Here is an 18,034-nt window from a genome sequence, read left to right on the forward strand (position 1 = left end):
GGGAAACTCTGAGCAGTTCCTGGGACTTGTGACCCGGGTCTAGGTTTAAAGAGCTGGGTCCATCGAGTGGTAAAGAGGGAAACTCCGAGCAGTTCCCGACACTTGTGACCTGGGTGTAGATATAAGTGGCCTCTTTGCGGGTGTACCTCAACACTCACCTTCACCGGTAATAATATTAATGGAAACGCCACATCCTATGTGGTTGTAGCTCATGCATAACCATGCTAAACGAAATATCTCCATTGGAAAGTTTACACTATATCCTGTGGAGATAAAAACCATCGGTCCTAAGAATATCCTTCAATTCTTGTCACTGACTAGGTAGCAAACTCTGAAAAAGGGCGAGCACAATAGATCTATGTAGGTCGCAATGCTACTGGTCTTAGTACCTGACAATAGCCCAAACCCAAAAAAATCTAATAATGAGTATTTTTAGGATATATGCTCAGATATTGCACGCGAAGACAAACTGTGACGGCTACAAAGAACAGGGCATTACGTATCCATCGGAGAAAATACAAAAGCTGCTGCTCAGTGAATTCTACGAGGAGTGTGCCATTTCACCGGCCAGTTTAGAATTTCTTGAAGCTCATGGAACAGGTCTGTTTATATACATCTTTAAATATAAAAATATTAATAATAATAGTATTAGTATACCTAAACTCAGGACATTTCACATAACATTTCACACACCATCTAGTCCCTAGCTAAGCAGAGGTTGTGTTATGGGTACTAGAAATAAAAATATTCAAACATACACATTATATATGTCCAAGTAGATACAGTAACGTAGTTTTTAGATCTCACTTATTTAACTCGTAGATTATTATAATTCAACAAAATTAAAGCCTCTAAGTGAACAATATTAGCAAAATATAGGACATTTTAGTAGTAATAAATGTTTTATCTCCGCAGGCACTCAAATCGGCGATCCTGAAGAGTTGCTAGCCATCGACGATGTGTTTTGTACGGGTCGTTCTGAACCTCTAATGATCGGTTCTATTAAGTCCAACTTAGGTCACAGTGAACCTACTTCTGGTCTCTGCTCAATTGCTAAGGTATATTGTACATTACTGTTTAAGAGGTATATGTATATAGTAATTAAAGTTTTCAGAAATTTACCAATTTGCTTAATTATTAGTTTCGTAAGAACATTAAAAAGAATAGTAAACAATTTAAAACGGTTGAATTAAATAAATAAAGTGGTTCTCAAGTTATTGCATGACGAATCGAAATAGAGGCTCTGTAAATGTGTACTAACTATACCAACTGCGAGTGAAAATCCCGTCAAAATGTGTTCAGCCTTTTCAGACATTAGCATGAACAAACATACAGCCAAAAAATTGTTTCACAAATATTTCTGTTTATTGTGCCCTATATACTTTCAAATATATTATATTTAGTGAAAATCTGTTAATTTAAATATTACATTATATTTTTTCAAATTTGAATATTGTACACCAAAACAACTAAGACCATACACTTCTTAAGCGTTGTCTACCGAGTCATTTAATAATAGGTTTTATTCTAAGAAGAATTTTATTTTCTTTTCAAGATGTGTATAGCATATAACACAGGACTCATTCCACCGAATTTGCACTACGAAACACCACGGGAAGGTGTTGCTGCGTTAGCTGAAGGACGTCTCCAAGTTGTGACTGAGAAGCAACCTTGGAGTAGAGGAATGTCTGGTATTAATAGTTTTGGATTTGGCGGGGCGAATGCTCACGTACTACTGAAGAATATTGCTCCCCAAAAGGTAATTTCTTACAGAAATTTATCTACAACAGCCTTAAGTACTGAGATTAAAATCTAGTTAATAAATTAGCATAATCCACGAATCCCAAATCAACTACCCAATAGTGAAAGACTGTACTATGGTTAGGTAGTAAATCAAACTAATAAAATAATAATAATAACAAAGCAGCAAGAGCTCTGAATATGAACCAAAATCATAATGTGATTCTCACCCGCAAAGACAAGTCAAGTATACGTGTATAGCAAAATAATCACAATTCACACCCATCACAGGTTGTGCTTGTGGACATTTATATACCATAAATACTGAAGTACAATTTTTGAGAGTACTGCAAAGATTCAATGTATGCAATTACGTGTATAGTAAAATAATAACAATAGTAAGTCAGGCAGCATTAAATGACGATGCTGCTATTTGTGCTAATTGCCATTTGTTTGCCATTCCAGTTACTTAACGAAAGCTAGGTATGGTAAATCGCAGGTAGAAGCTAGTATTGTGTAGAGCAATATGGATTTTTTTAAAGATATCTTAGTATATTTCAATTCTTTTGTCCAGGTTAATAATGGTCTCCCAACTGATGACTTGCCACGCCTTGTCTGTGCTTCTGGACGCACTGAATCAGGTATAGCCAGAATATTTGATGACCTAGAATCAAGAACAGTAGACATAGAAGAAGTGAGATTGTTTCATGCTATACATGATAGAAATATTGAAGGTCACCAATTTAGAGGATTTACATTATTAGGTAAAAACAATTTCATATAGATACTTAATAAAAGATATTTCATCGCTGTTATCTCCAGTTGGAGTAGTAAAAGCATTGCTAAACTATTTATTAAACGTAAACCTTGGTAAACGTAACATTTGACATGTCCTCATTTCGCTGGGTATATTTGAATCCAACTGGATTGATATCGATCTTTCCGTCATCAAGGAGTTAGACATTTAAATGGACATACGTGTTTGGTCTCGTAAGTTCAATACATGGTAGGAAACCACTAAACTGTGAAATTAGATATTATTGCGCAAGGTCATTTCATTACTCAATGGTTTCGTATTATTTTGTTTATTTCCGCTGCCATTATTATGTGTGAGACCACAAATATTACTTACGGAAACATGACTTACTGGAAGCTTTACGGCCTTTGGTATTGGCATTGGTACTTCGGTTGGAGGGTGTAACATGGCATCTGAAATAGTCTTTTGAATAGCAACGCATGAGGGGTACGATGAACGTTCCTTGATGATGTGATGTCCACAGTGCTGTTTATATATATAGATGTCGTTTATCCGATTCTGGAAAGAAAATGACCTATTTATCCAAAGAGGCATTATTAAGTTATAAATCGCATTAATTATTTTAGAGTCAAAACCTACCAAAACTGTATCTATCGCACGTGACTATTACTACTTCTCTGGAATCCGGCGGCCTGTCTGGTTCGTGTATTCGGGCATCGAATCGGACTGGGCTAACACGGCGTTGCAATTTATTAACATCCCTGCCTTCGCTTCTGCTATTAAGAGGTATAATTAGTTTATCTTATTAAAAAAGTTGTTATATAATTAGGATTAAGTCTTAATATTAATCGCTAGTATACTGTTTGCGCCCAGAAATACCCATTACATATTTTTTTAAATATAATGTATCATTTTGAAAATGAAACGATGTACCTAACGCGAACACAAAGGCGAAATTGTTTCGTTTCTTTTGATTATGTATACACCAGGTCTGATGATATATGAATTTGTGTAACAATATTTTTTTTATGTAAAAGTTTTAGTTAAAGTTTTAGAATGAGTCTATGTAATACAAGTACAAAAATACTTGTATTACATAGACTCATTTTGAAGATTTTGTCCTCGTATTGGTGCTCGCCTGCTTCAATTAAAACAAACAGTCATTTTTGCGTAAAACTGTGCAAACTTTTTTTTGAAGCACAATTTGTTTGCCGCCCCAATTACATTAAAAAAATCTGGCATTGACCACGGTGAACCGTGTGGAGAATTTTATAGAACCCTTTGTTCGCAGTAAAGTTATTAACAATTCCCCCCTCCACGTCGTCACCATATACTTAAGTACTTCACAATTCTTAATTCAATAGGAATAATTTTGTATCGAGTTGCAATGAACTAATAAATAACAAGTTAGGTCGACACATAATATACATTTCTCCTTGTTTCTATACAGATGTCATAAGACATTAAAAACAAAAGGGATTAACTTAATCAAGATTATTTCGGAACCCAAGCCAAAGATTCATAATAACATCCTGAACACTTTCGTCGGCATTGCAGCAGTTCAGATTGGCCTTACTGATGTGTTAAAGACTGTTGGCATAACACCTGATTATGTTATCGGTGAGAAAGTTTTTTTATTGTGTGGAGAAATCTTCAAATCTGTGAGGTTCATAATCACTAAAAAACCAAACCTACGAGCGCCGTTGCCAGAGTCCTGAGGTCGCGTTATCATTCTACTGCGACTCCGATGGCGTTAGCCCGTCATGAAGGTGGTGTTGGGTAGACCCTATCTCGTTGTTAAGGCGACCTATTTTGTCCTACTGCTTAGCATGTATATTGTACTGTATTCATCAAGTTCCGTATACTTTTGTATACAACTAGTGACAATCTGTTAATTTGAATATATATACAGACACTTCAATTTTCAAATACCGACTTTTGCACTTTATTCGATCTTTGTTTTGTTTTTCATTGTAATCGATTTTTAATGCTGGAAAATTAAATCATTGGAAATAAATAAATAATTTATTTTTAGGTTATGGTTTTGGTGAATTAGGTTGCGCGTATGTTGATGGTTGCTTGTCAGCAGAACAGATGATTCTATCTGCTTACAGTCAAGGTCTGGCATTTACTGAGACAAAGCTCATTAAAGGATCCATGGCAATTGTTGGTCTTGGTTATAAAGAGGCAAGTGATTATTTTTTTTATTGTTACTTCCAATGGTGTATATAAACTCTATTTAACACAATCAACTTCGCATTTGGATCATTGTGCGTGGTTTACAATTGTGTGAGACGAATTTGTTAGCATTTCATTTATTCACCGTCCTTATGATTGGTCCAACGTTCGCAGAGGAGCTATTCATATTATTACAAAGTTCAAGAGTTTGTTTATCTATTTGGTTGAACGCGCTAATCATAGGCACTTCTGGTATGAATTTAAAAAATATTTTAGTACTGACTAAGCCCTTTATTAGGGCGGCTTTAAGATTATATAGTATCACGTTACGATCTCAGGTGCACTAATTATGAATTAAAATGATTGAATTTAACGGTTCATCCATTATTTCTTTCTTATGACTCCAATTCTTTTACTGAAATTATGATATTACTAAAACATAACATTACAGTAACAATTTGAAAGTCTTCGATGAGATCATTATAGCATTACATGTAAAGTAGAAAACTATATAACCAATAGATTCTGGGGATAATGAAAATGTTCTGAATAAAAAGAAAGAAAAGCTTCCACGCATCAAGTCCGCTGTATGTAACATTTTGTGTCTAGAAGAGTAAATAAATAAATGGTTATTATAATGGCGAAACTAATACTTGCTAATTCTTATTTAGTTCATTATATTTTGAAACTAACGAAGCACAAAATAATATTAAATGTGATGATATATATACTATGTTACAGATTAAATCAATATGTCCACCAGATTTAGAAGTGGCTTGTCGTAATAGTCCTGATTCCAGCACCATATCTGGACCTATCGATAGTATGAAAACCTTTACTGCCAAGTTATCAACTCAAGGAATATTTGTGAAAGAAGTTCCACATTCCAATGTTGCTTGCCATTCACAATACGTTGCTGAAGCTGGTAATTTTATAACATTAAAACCACTTGTAATAATAATAATACATAAATAACCTTGGACAATTAACACAGCGCCATCTAGTCCCGCGTAAGCAGAGTATGGGTACTAGACAACTGATATCAATACTTAGATATATATTTTTTGTAAATGCATATATAATATACATAGAAAATACCCAGACCGATAATCAATCATACTCATGAATACAATATTTGGCACCATGTGAGGAATCTAACCCGCGACCATCGGAAAGTAGTGTGCTAAACCGTTATACCGGGGGGAAGGGGATTGTTAGTAATGTGGACTAATGTTCCCATTGCTAGCAATGTACCATGTCAGATCGACCTCCACGCGGTTCCCCCTGGAAACCATCGTGATACATTCCGGTGAATTTGTCACGTTGGGCTAACTGATTTGACCTCATGTTCATCTTATCATCCTCCACTGGTGCCCCGCCAGCGTAAACCGTTAGCGCAGGCGGGTGCACCATTCCATTATCATTTAAAAAAAATCGTTATACCACCATCTAAAATACTTTATAGGCAATAAAAAATGAAATAGATTAGAAACGAGAGTTTGTTAATTCTGCTTAAATACAATATCTAATGTAAGTCGCATTTCGTAATTTTACAGCTGAGATTTCGCCAACACAAGCAGTTATTATCCTCAAAGGAATAATTATGTACGGTACTAATTTGTGCCTTAGTAATTTGGCAAAATAATCCTTAATTAGGACAGCTTCTAGGCAATATTTGTACTAATACAGGACCATTTACACAGCGCCATCTAGTCACAAAATAAGCCAAACTATGCACAGATTTAGACTTTTTTCACAGTTGTTATATTTACATGCGAGATAACGAGATATTGACCATTATAATATTGTTAAACTGTTAACTGAGTCGAGGTTCGAACCCTTGCGGTGTCCTCAGACTAGAATCGTATCCGTAAGGCGGGAGTTGGCCTTCAGCCACTCCATAAGTACTTCCGCGGGTTTGGAGTGCCATCTGCACTCGCACTATCGTCCAGTGAAGCTGTAAAGGCCAGCTGCGGCCAACAGCATTTGAAGAGTCCTAAAAAAACTAACTGTATCACTTCGACTTTTTCAAGGATATCGCGTTAGCTTTACACCTATCTGAAGTATACCTAAGACTGGATTTTGTATGCTAGACAACATAAAACCGTCTTCAGTACTGAAATTGTTGTTTTAAATGTCAGTGACTTCTTTCACAGTTCTGGAGAGATAACGGCGTTCCGTACAATATTTTTAGTACATAAAATTCCATCTAGTGATTAGGACCTGACTATTAAGTATTTAGCTATGACAGACTTGTATTTATTATTGTACTAAACAACTAATAAATACATAAATATATTTTTCAGTAAATAATTTGTTAGTTCTGCTTGTTTTCTACTTATGAATTTCATGCAAGAAGCGAACCCAGCGTCTATAGGAAGTAAGGCAGTGTCTGAAAAATATTCATAGAGTCATACCAGAAGATTCATAGAACTACACAGAGGAACTGCCGCATCCTTACTGTCTTAAAAACCTGACGTATATTCCTCCCCAAAACGCTCGACTACCCGGACCTTCATATATTAATTTTGTTAATTTTTATAATAATTTACAGGTCCCAAACTTCTTAAGTATCTTAAGGAAATAATTACATCTCCAAAACCCCGTTCGGAGCATTGGATATCCACATCAGTTCCTCGCAGTGAATGGAAGAATCCAAATATTGAGATGTCTTCTGCCGAATATCACATCCACAGTCTTTTAGTATGTTTCGTTTATCTTTTACTGAACAATTTCTAACAGATATTCACTTTTATTTTGTTATTTTTTAACTGTGCACAGAACTGGACAGTAGGGAATAATATTAATACAAAAAACTTGACGTTCATCGCGGCTAAAATGTTCTATTTTAATAAATAATTTTTGATTTGATTTGATTAAATCTGCTAACCGTATCGATCTGGTGCTCATATTACGAACCTTATTGTTAGTATAAAATACACTCTATGTTATTCTGGAATAAAATACCTGACAAAAATGAATGCCTCAAATTGTAACAAATTTTCTTTCTCTCTTTATAATATGCTTTAATTATTTAAGACAAAACCAACTATGCTGTATTTGTACACCTGTGCCTTAAGTTCACATGTTTGAGCCGCTAAGCAGCTTGCTTTGTAAGATATGTTTCGGTTGAAGGATGAGATGAAGCAGTAAAATTACAGGCTGTAGATGTATAATACCATAATCCTCTGAAATGATATCTATGGGCTTCACATAATAACGTTATAACCATGGAGTAAGTATATAGTTACGACTTAGCCACTTCATCAGGTGGGCCATCAACTTGTTTGCCTTCTTACTAATATTATAAACGCGGAAGTTTGCGAGTGTATGTATAGGTTTTTACTCTGTCACGCAAAAATAACGAATGAATTTTAATTAAACTTTGCAATCATATAGCTGCAATAATGTACTTCAGAATAACACATGAGCTATAAATTTATTACGTATATATAGATTATTATCATCATTATCATCATCGCAGTCCGGAAGACGTCCACTGCTGGACATAGGCCTCCCCCAAAGATCTCCACGACGATCGGTCCTGCGCTGCTCGCATCCAATGCCTTCCAGCGATTTTGACCAGATCGTCGGTCCACCTTGCTGGAGGCCTTCCCACACTGCGTCTTCCGGTCCGTGGTCGTCACTCGAGGACTTTACTGCCCCAATATAGATTATAGGATGTAAATAAAATCTCTTCCTATAAATTAAAATTTCTGTTAGAGAACTGTATTTTTATTAACAGAGTCCAGTTCTCTTTGAAGATGTCTGTCAGCTTATTCAAGACAATGCAGTTATCATAGAGGTAGCTCCATGTGACTTTCTGAAAACTATTTTGAGAGGTTCCATCAAGAAGAATACTACGATAGTACCACTAGCTCAGAAAAGCAATGAATGTAATATACAAACTCTTTTTACGGCACTAGGAACGTGAGTAATAAAATTGTAATTATATTTATTTAATTTTATGTTATATTATTGTATATACACTTGTATACACTATACATATATATCATGTATAGTGTATACAAGAATAATAATAATATCGTTGGAATTTTCACACAGCGCCATCTAGTTCCGAGCTAAACAGACTATTATATATATTATTGGTACTAGTCGACTAATATACATTAATTTTATTGTGTTGTATTAAAAATGTTCAAAAAATATAAAATAGATTCTAGGGTGGACCACCCTTTTCACTTAGGGTTCCTGAAAATACGTTTACGGCTTATTCTTAGCCCTACTGAATATACTTGCAAAATTTCATAAAAATCAGCCAAGCCGTTTCGGAAGAGTCCAATAAGATACATTTTGAGAAGATATTTTTATACCTTATGTAAGTAATTGGCTCTGTAGGGTTAAATTATGTATAATCTCTAATAACGAAACCTCGTAACTCCAGCATTGGCGCTCGTAGGTACACTGTTTGGTTTTTTAAAAGGTAAGAATCCCACAAAACCCCTAATCACCCCTTCAGCGGGGGAGGTTTTATTGAAGATTTTTTCGCACAATAAAGGGTTAAATCACAATTAACTTAACAAATATTGTTGTTTAATCACATTCTTGTCGTAATCACCATACCTCTATTTACTTGTATAATTTGTATTCATTTTGCAGATTGTACAATTTGGGACTGAACCCGCAGCTTGCTAACATCTATCCCCACGTGCCTTTACCCGTGTCACAAGGTACACCTTACTTGGCACATTTAGTAGAGTGGGAGCATAATGAAAATTGGTAATTAAAGAAATAAATATTTAATAATTTTATGTATTGTACTGCATGTAATGTATGGATAGATAGAGGATATATAATGGCCGCGTCATATTTAAAAAAGTAATAAATTTATCATCATTACCTTGTCTTTATCCCATTATTTGGGTCGGCACAGTATGTTATTCTCTTTCACTGATCTCTATCGGCCGTTATATCTGAGCGTACTCTTCTTTTATCCATATCATCTTTCACACAGTCCATCCATCTTTTTTAGAGCGTCCTCTCACTTTCCAGCCATCCACGTTCATATCATACACTTTCTTTTAAAATTATTAAATTATATCTATTCAATTATATTTCTAGGTTTGTAGCGTCATACAAAACTGAAGAGAAAATATTAGTAAGTGAAAGAAAGGTATGCGTTTCAATTACAGACGAGGAGAATGAATACTTGGCAGGCCATGTTATTGATGGTAAGGTTTGGTGCATAAGAAGAAAGACATGTTTTTTTAATAGATAATTAAAAACACATGTATTTTAAAAACTTTTCATGTAAATAAAACAGAAATTACCAGATGCCTGTGCTATCCGGTGCTTACACGAGTAGTATTCTATTTTATTTTTTTTATACCACGTAGGTGGCAAACGAGCATACGGTCCATCTGATGCTAAACGGTTATCATAGCCTATGGACACGTTGACCCTGAAGAAATGCCATGTTACATGATAACCTGAATACATAGAAAACACCCACACCTATAGAAACTATCATACTCATAAATATATAAACATTTATATTAACTTTTTTCCGGACTACTCTAATGCTGTTGGCCGAAGCTGGTCTTTACAGCTCCATCGGACGATAAAGGGCGAGTACAGATGCACTCCAAACCCGCGGAAGGACTTATGGAACGGCTGAAGGCCAACTCTCGCCTAACTGATACGGCTTTAGTCTAAAGGCACCGCTAGGGGTTCGAAGTTCGGCTCAGACTGTCGTAATATCGATCCCCGTTTGAATTGGACGAGGGATCGATCTGAGGGGGTGTTTATACCGTGCGAGGAAAGGAACCCGCGACCATCGGAAGTGAGGCGGTGTCCTAAATCACTAGACCACCGAGATCGTCAATATAGGCGACAGACTATTCCAGGAAAATAAATATAAACCTACAGCTGTTACTCGACAGGTCGCATCCTCTATCCGGCCACTGGATACCTGGTTCTTGTATGGGAGACACTTGGTAAAATGATGGGACTACTGTTTGACAAATTGTCAGTGGTCTTCGAGAATGTTCGCTTTCTAAGAGCTACTAACGTTCCACAGGATGGATACTTAATATTTACTATTATCATACACAGAGGAAGCGGAAATTTTGAGGTTTGATTTTGACCTTTTTCCTTAATCATTTAAAATTCCTTTAATTTATTAGTTCAAAGAAAATGTTACCTAGGTTGTTCAATAGAACAAGATAGCATTTTTACTTTTAGTTTTACAGCGGTACCACTAGATGGTGTTAATAAGTTTTATTCATTTTTATACTTACAACTAACATTGTTAAGTTATAGTGAAATATTGGTATAATTCGTTCATTTTAGATAGTGGAAAGCGGTGCGTCTATAGTTACAGGATGTGCATATTTAAAGAATAATGTTGGACAAGACTATCGAGTGTTACCGATGCAAACTGAAATCTCAGGACCCAACATCAAACACGTGTCCACCAAAGATTTCTACAAGGAACTAAGACTTAGAGGATACCAGTACAGGTAATAAATATTTATAATGCTAAATTGACAAAAGGGCCTTGTCAGCAATAGCAACAATAGCATTTTGACTCTGCAACTATTTTTACCGAGACACAAAGTCTCCGTGAGTACCTCTGTCTACTTTCATATTTCTCAAAACGTTTGGTTATGAGGTATAGCAGTAAAATTACTGAGAGATGAAGCATAATACCTTAATCTTCCGAAATGGTAACACATGAGTGGGAAGGGTCACATAATGACGTGATACCCATGGTACTGTATATAGTCATGTATATTGGTACAAGGGCGGATCCAGCTTTGGCGCCAGGAGGGGGTCACATAGTCGTGGTCAAGTCAAGAATTTATAATTTAATTTTGATAACAATAGATACAAGTAAAAAGTAGATATTTTAATAATGTACAAAGTTATTATATTATATTAATAATAATAATTGAAGGATAAAATCTGTATGGTGTCAAAATATATAAATGAAATCATTATGTTCAATTAGTGGTCCACCAGAGTAAGTTACGGGAATAACTGAATATGAAATGATTTTTTAAAGCACATTTTTCTATAGCCGCCTGTTTCGAGGAGTTATCAGCTGCAATGTGGAAGGTACCCGAGGCCGTCTCGCCTGGATTAACAACTGGATCACCTTTATGGACAGCATGCTGCAACTCAAGATCATCGGCCAAGATACCCGTGGTCTCTTCGTACCCACCAGGATCGAGAGACTGTCAATAGATGTTGATGTTCACTATAATATTATAAGAAAAACAAATTCTAATTCTAAACTGCATCCTTTAGAAGTTCGAGTATACCCGGATGTTAATGTTATCAGGTAAGTTGAATTAGTTTGATTTGAATTTGACGTAATTGCTAAACTTTCGTGTAGATTATTAATATTAGGAACACATTGTTAATCGGGTTTTAGCACGAATAATTTTATGGTAAATAAAGATATATTTACATTTCTTTATGCGATAATAATATTAACTTTCGTGTTCTTGGTGATACACAGACATAGCTGTATTAATTTCTGGTGATCAAGAGCTAAATCCCCGCATAATACAAATATTTGTATTCTTAATATTACCAATATTATCGATATAAACTTTGTACTTTTGTCAGTTTCGTTCGTTATTCAAGAATCTCAAGAGGCAGGTGGATCCTAATTTATGTGTACTAGTCCACTCTTAGATGCTGCCGTAATACTACTAATTAGAGACAATCGAGTATAAAAGAACTAACTAAATAATAAAATAAAAATAGACTTATCTTAAATATATAAAAGCACTGGAATTGTAGAGGTGTATACGGTTATTAATGTCAATAGGTCGGGAGGCGTAGAAATTCGTGGTTTGCATGCCACACCTATTTCCAAGAGAGCACCATTAGGTGAACCTGTGTTGGAAAAGAACGTATTTATACCAAACTTTGGAAATCACACGATGAAGGTAAGAATTACATAGAAAATGCAAAGAAGATAGTAGTATATAATATTATTTGCCCTTAAACTTCTTGTCGGTAAACAAATACACATAGGTGATTTTCATATTATTGTTTTATCATTTTGCTAATTTTTAGATTTTAAAACTAATATTTCATTCCGTTTTATTTAGCTCGAAGAATGCCTCCGCGCTAATGTACAATTGATTCTTGAAAATATGCCAACTTATAAAGTTAAAACCATTGAATTTATCGATGTAGAGTATAATAATAATAATCTGCAACCGATAATAGAACAGATTGGCGAAATTCTTGCTGATCTACCATTAGTTCAAGCTGAATTAATGTTAATATCTGAAGAAACATTTGAAATGTCGCCGACTGTTAATGTAGACAAAAAGAAACTTAGTGGAGAATCTAACGCAGTATTGTGTATTGGTGCTAATTTATTGAACAGAGATTCTGTAAGTATTTAAATATATTACATAGTTCTGAATTCATTACGACTTTATCTTCCATTTTGTACTAAACACATAACTTTATATCAAATAATTAGATAAACTAAAAAAATGGCTTGATCAGGTCCTAAGTATGGAAGTATACGTCTATTTTTCTCTACGTCTCCTACATATTAAATTCTTTATATACATATATTTCATTAAATTAACTTATATTCAATTTTAGAAAAGTATTCTCAAATGTTATTGCATTAAATTTATTTTGCTCAGCATAATATCTTGACTAAAAAGCCAGGTAATTCCGCAAGTATCTTAGCGTATTGATATCATGCTGCGTGCAGACTTTTCTATATATGAACCAGTTTGTTATTATTTGATGTTGAAATTTAAATGCTTTTTTAAGCTTCGTGAACAGCACCTATGTATGTGCAATAACTATGTAATCACATAATTAAACAACGAATTTTATTCTTATTAAATTAAATAATATACGTATAAATTGCATCTATTATATTATAGGTATTAAAGCAAGCCGCATCTACTCTTCGCGAAAATTGCTTTATTATAAGCCGTGAAAAAGACCACCCTAGTGGCAATGAACTATCTGATGAATACGAATTAATCACTATACAAAACATTGGAGCAGAATATACAGTGCTTTTAAGAAAACGTATAATAGGCAACCAAGCGAATGAGTACATCGAAATAGACGCAACCGATATAAATTTCTCATGGATACAGAAAGTTCAAGAAAACTTAAAAACAGGACAAAAAACTATATTATACACACAAGGAGAATATATTAATGGACTCCTTGGTTTAGTTAATTGTCTAAGAAGAGAACCAGGCGGCGATATTTTCAGTGCTTTTCTAATTTCTGATCCTGCTGCTGCTAAATTCAATCCAGATTTAGAGTTCTATAAAAATCAGCTACAGAAATATTTGGCTATTAATATTTATCAGGATGTGAGTATATATTACTATTAGTAATGGATTCAGTTTCTTGCATGTATTAGATTTTTTAGTCATCTATGGAATATGATTATTTGGAGTATTAGATTTATTTAAGTACTCTAGGCCATATCATTGTGATTATTTATGTATCAAATTCAATACGATCATTCTGATACTAAGACCTACATATTTACTTATTCAAAATCATTTCACCTATAGCATATATATGTATTTACATTATGAATAATGTAACTGAGTACTTAATGGTTTACATATAATGCATATGCCAATTACAGGCGAATACCACATTAATAAATTTTAGGCAATTACATACCAATAAAGAATTTTAATATATACACAGGGTCAATGGGGCACGTACCGCCACTTGCTGCTTGGAAATTTAGATACTGTTCGTGCAGATCACGCTTTCGTTAGTCCATTAACTATCGGGAATCTATCCTCACTAAAATGGATCGAAGGTCCAATCAGGAAAGATCAGATTTTCAAAGATCCTAATAATGTGCTGGTGCAAGTAAGTGGTATTTTTAGACTATAGTAAAATACAATTAGTCATTATGAAAATAAACTTAATTTTAAGCACTTTTAAATAATAATTTATGTTCCTCCTAATACGTTCGGAATGCTGCCAAGAAGAATAGATATGAAGCTGCAACCGTGAAATTATAGAAAATAGCATATGGTTCAACAATATCTCTATAGTCAGCAATGTACTATGTTAGAGTGACCTTAACGATCCTTCCGCGGGTTCGATTCCTCGCACGGTACAAACATTTGTATTCGTGAGTTAGTATGATTGTTTGTATGAGTCTGGGTGTTTTCTATGTATATTACGTACGTATTTCAAAAAACTATCTAGGTATTTATACCAGTTATTTAGTACTCATAACACAAGGTTTGCTTACTGGATGGTGCTGTGTTAATTGTTCAGGGTCGTTTGTAATTTATTATTATATTTCTTTATTTCAAGTTTCGCTATACATCATGTACTATATGTCATACCATTACTGATTGTATTGTTCCACCAAAGGTATACTGTGCTGCACTAAACTTCCGTGATATCATGACTGCCAGTGGCCGTGTGACAGTAGATGCCGTCGCTCGTGGTAGACTTGCTCAGGAGTACGTGCAAGGAATAGAAATTGTGGGACGTGCACCGAAGTTTGTATAGACTATTTGCTCAAGTTATAGTTATTTAGCTGTTCTAGCATCTATTAATTTTATTTTCTTCCATTAAGTATATGCTCTAAATGGGATAAGAAAGAAGTAGATGATGATAAGTATATAGTCTGAACAATAATATTGTATTCTTGTATAAAAGCGTTCTAGAAGCAGTTTCCTAAAACGTCACTGTACAGTAGAATTTTTTTAATGGAATTCCATTTTAAAATGGAATTTATACTAGAAGGATTTTAATTCTGAAGTTCATTTACAGTAGAATTAATTGTATTAAGGTTGCTATGGAGTGTTAGTTGAAAATAAAAAAAATATATAACATTTCTTAAAATCTTTTTGTACCCTTTACAACTAACTTTATCTTTATTCTTTTTTTTAGTGGTTCTCGAGTCATGTCCGTTGTACCAAATTGCGGTTTGGCAAACATGGTAAAAGCTAGCAAAACACTTACTTGGGACATTCCTAATGAGTGGAGCTTTCAAGAAGCGGCTACCGTGCCTATTACTTACCTTACTGTTTACTGTGCTATGGTAAGTATTGGAGCTCATTTGACAAGTGTATTAGATACTCTCATAACTCTGTATCCAAGTGTTTGAAATAATATTTGGAATTTCATCACGATGAAAACCAAGTGCTTCAATTTAAATACAAGCATCTTTTGTTCGCCATGTTCATTTAAGGTTTTGTTGCTTGTTTGGTAAACTTTAAAGTCTTAATCAAATATATGTAATCAATCAATTATGACACATAATAATATATAGGTATATTTGGAACTAGCTGTACCCGCGCTTCCACCTGCGTTAAATTTTTAGCCTATGTATTATTCTGATTTAAAGTTTCATTAAAATCCATTCAGTAGTTTTTACGTAAAGGAGTGCATTGGATTGATGACTGTTAGTTTGACACTCACAAATTTCTACGTTTACAATATTAGTATAAAATAGACAAGGATACTCCTTTTTAGTCTGGTCTATTATATCATGACGAGAAAATCTTAGGTATAAGCAAATATTTATATTTTTATTAATAAATACTACTGGTTCATTTTTCTGAAATAAGAAATTTACAATACTGATGATTCTTCTGGATTATTCCTACTAGTAAAGTGAGAATCTCAAAAATATTGCAATAATACAAAAAAATTGGGACATTACGAACTGTACTAGTGTCTGTCATACTAGTGATGAAATAGGTAGATTCATATACAGTAGTAGATTCAGAAAGTTGGATTGAAATTATGATAATGATGAATCTATTAATCCATTTCTCTCAGGTAATGGTTGGTAAAATTCGACCTGGTGAGTCTGTTCTGATTCATGCCGGATCAGGTGGAGTAGGACAAGCTGCTATTAACGTAGCACTTCACTATGGGTGCGAAGTGTTCACCACTGTTGGTACACCTGAAAAGAGAGCACTGATTAAGAAACTATTTCCAAAACTTAAAGGTAAATAAGATATATAAGGTTCTTCCCTTCTAACTTCATGATTGTTATTCCAGATAGAGTAATAGAGGCATTATTGTCGACGTCATAGTGAACGCAACACTGTATCAACATTTTGTTGAGTCATATAAAATTTTACAGCGAGCATGCCGCCATCTCTTGAATAAATTTTTGATTTGTTATTGTTTTTCCTTCACCTAAGTCACAAATATAAATTAATGCACAAAAATTCTATGGTATTATTTTTCTAACCTTTTGAATTTTGTTCTTTTGTATACTTATGTTCTTTTGTCTACTTAATAATTAATTTTATCAACAGATAGTCATATTGGAAATTCACGAGACACTTCGTTCGAGAACATGATTCGTAGAGAAACGAACGGCAAAGGTGTGGATATAGTGCTCAATTCTCTTTCGGATGACAAACTTCATGTAAGGCTAATTTAAAGACAACTTAATTTTTTTTAAACTCTTATTATAGTATTGACATCTTTTATCAAAACATTTTGATCTACGTATGCACAACCTAATTTACCAATATAATATCCTATGAATTAGGATGATTATGAATAGGTAATTTAACTGCTCACCTGATTGAAAGTATCACTTATATTAATGACTAGTATCACTGACATCATAAAAGACTTAACTGCTCACCTAATTGAAAGTGCTAATTGAAAATGTCCTAGCGAAAGTGTCACCTATATAAATGATCGATTACTGACATCACATAAATATTTGCTGCCCATGGTATTTATCATGCATTTCTTCACCCATTCCTGCAAACTATAATGTTATGCCTCCACACCATGTAATCTAATGTATGTATGCCCGCGGTTTCATTCGCGTGAAGTTTATAGTCTCTGTGTTATTCTTATGTATAATCTATATTATTGTAAAGTTTCATTAAAACAAATTCCGTACTTTTTGCATGAAACATTAAAACCCCGTTACTTGTTACCCTCTTTCAGAACAGTTATTATATAAATACATAGATTACGATAATGTTGTCATAACAATATTACCATTTTGATTTATTCCATTTAGTACCTATGAATTCTTGATTTTGAATTGCTTTCTTCTTCTTTCTTATTTGTATCATTGTTCTATGATAGGCGTCGGTCCGATGCCTCCGTTACCGTGGCAGATTCCTCGAAATTGGCAAATTTGATGTTAGCAACAACACGCTGCTAGAAATCGCTCCTAAAGAAACCTCTTTTCACGGTATTATGTTGGATGATATTTTCTACGAAGGCTCAGAAGTTTTAGAGGTTAGTGCATTTTGCTTATAAATTGCATGCTTGTGCTTATGAATAAATATTATCAATATATATAAAACTAACAAGTAAGATCTACTTACTAAAGATCTAATTCAATTTTTTAATTTAAATCAATAT

General features: G+C 34.1%; 1 protein-coding gene across 1 annotated transcript in view; it reads left to right on the top strand.

The window, feature by feature from the left end:
- Window positions 1-18,034, top strand: part of LOC131843524 (fatty acid synthase-like) — a 31,358-nt gene that overhangs the window by 4,092 nt on the left and 9,232 nt on the right. The window contains exons 6-29 of the mRNA XM_059192188.1: window positions 437-600; window positions 916-1,058; window positions 1,556-1,759; window positions 2,315-2,504; window positions 3,124-3,283; window positions 3,948-4,117; window positions 4,533-4,684; window positions 5,417-5,600; window positions 7,230-7,378; window positions 8,421-8,605; window positions 9,296-9,415; window positions 9,758-9,867; window positions 10,579-10,769; window positions 10,988-11,157; window positions 11,718-11,981; window positions 12,477-12,597; window positions 12,763-13,053; window positions 13,567-14,013; window positions 14,363-14,533; window positions 15,050-15,180; window positions 15,575-15,725; window positions 16,469-16,640; window positions 16,957-17,069; window positions 17,753-17,908. Of these exons, the coding sequence (XP_059048171.1) occupies window positions 437-600; window positions 916-1,058; window positions 1,556-1,759; window positions 2,315-2,504; window positions 3,124-3,283; window positions 3,948-4,117; window positions 4,533-4,684; window positions 5,417-5,600; window positions 7,230-7,378; window positions 8,421-8,605; window positions 9,296-9,415; window positions 9,758-9,867; window positions 10,579-10,769; window positions 10,988-11,157; window positions 11,718-11,981; window positions 12,477-12,597; window positions 12,763-13,053; window positions 13,567-14,013; window positions 14,363-14,533; window positions 15,050-15,180; window positions 15,575-15,725; window positions 16,469-16,640; window positions 16,957-17,069; window positions 17,753-17,908 (4,309 nt within the window). The remainder of the gene's footprint in view (window positions 1-436; window positions 601-915; window positions 1,059-1,555; window positions 1,760-2,314; window positions 2,505-3,123; window positions 3,284-3,947; window positions 4,118-4,532; window positions 4,685-5,416; window positions 5,601-7,229; window positions 7,379-8,420; window positions 8,606-9,295; window positions 9,416-9,757; window positions 9,868-10,578; window positions 10,770-10,987; window positions 11,158-11,717; window positions 11,982-12,476; window positions 12,598-12,762; window positions 13,054-13,566; window positions 14,014-14,362; window positions 14,534-15,049; window positions 15,181-15,574; window positions 15,726-16,468; window positions 16,641-16,956; window positions 17,070-17,752; window positions 17,909-18,034) is intronic.

This window comes from Achroia grisella, unplaced genomic scaffold (assembly GCF_030625045.1).
Source record: "Achroia grisella isolate CSIRO2021 unplaced genomic scaffold, CSIRO_AGI_Agris_v1 utg319, whole genome shotgun sequence".
NCBI classification, from domain to species: Eukaryota; Metazoa; Arthropoda; class Insecta; order Lepidoptera; family Pyralidae; genus Achroia; species Achroia grisella.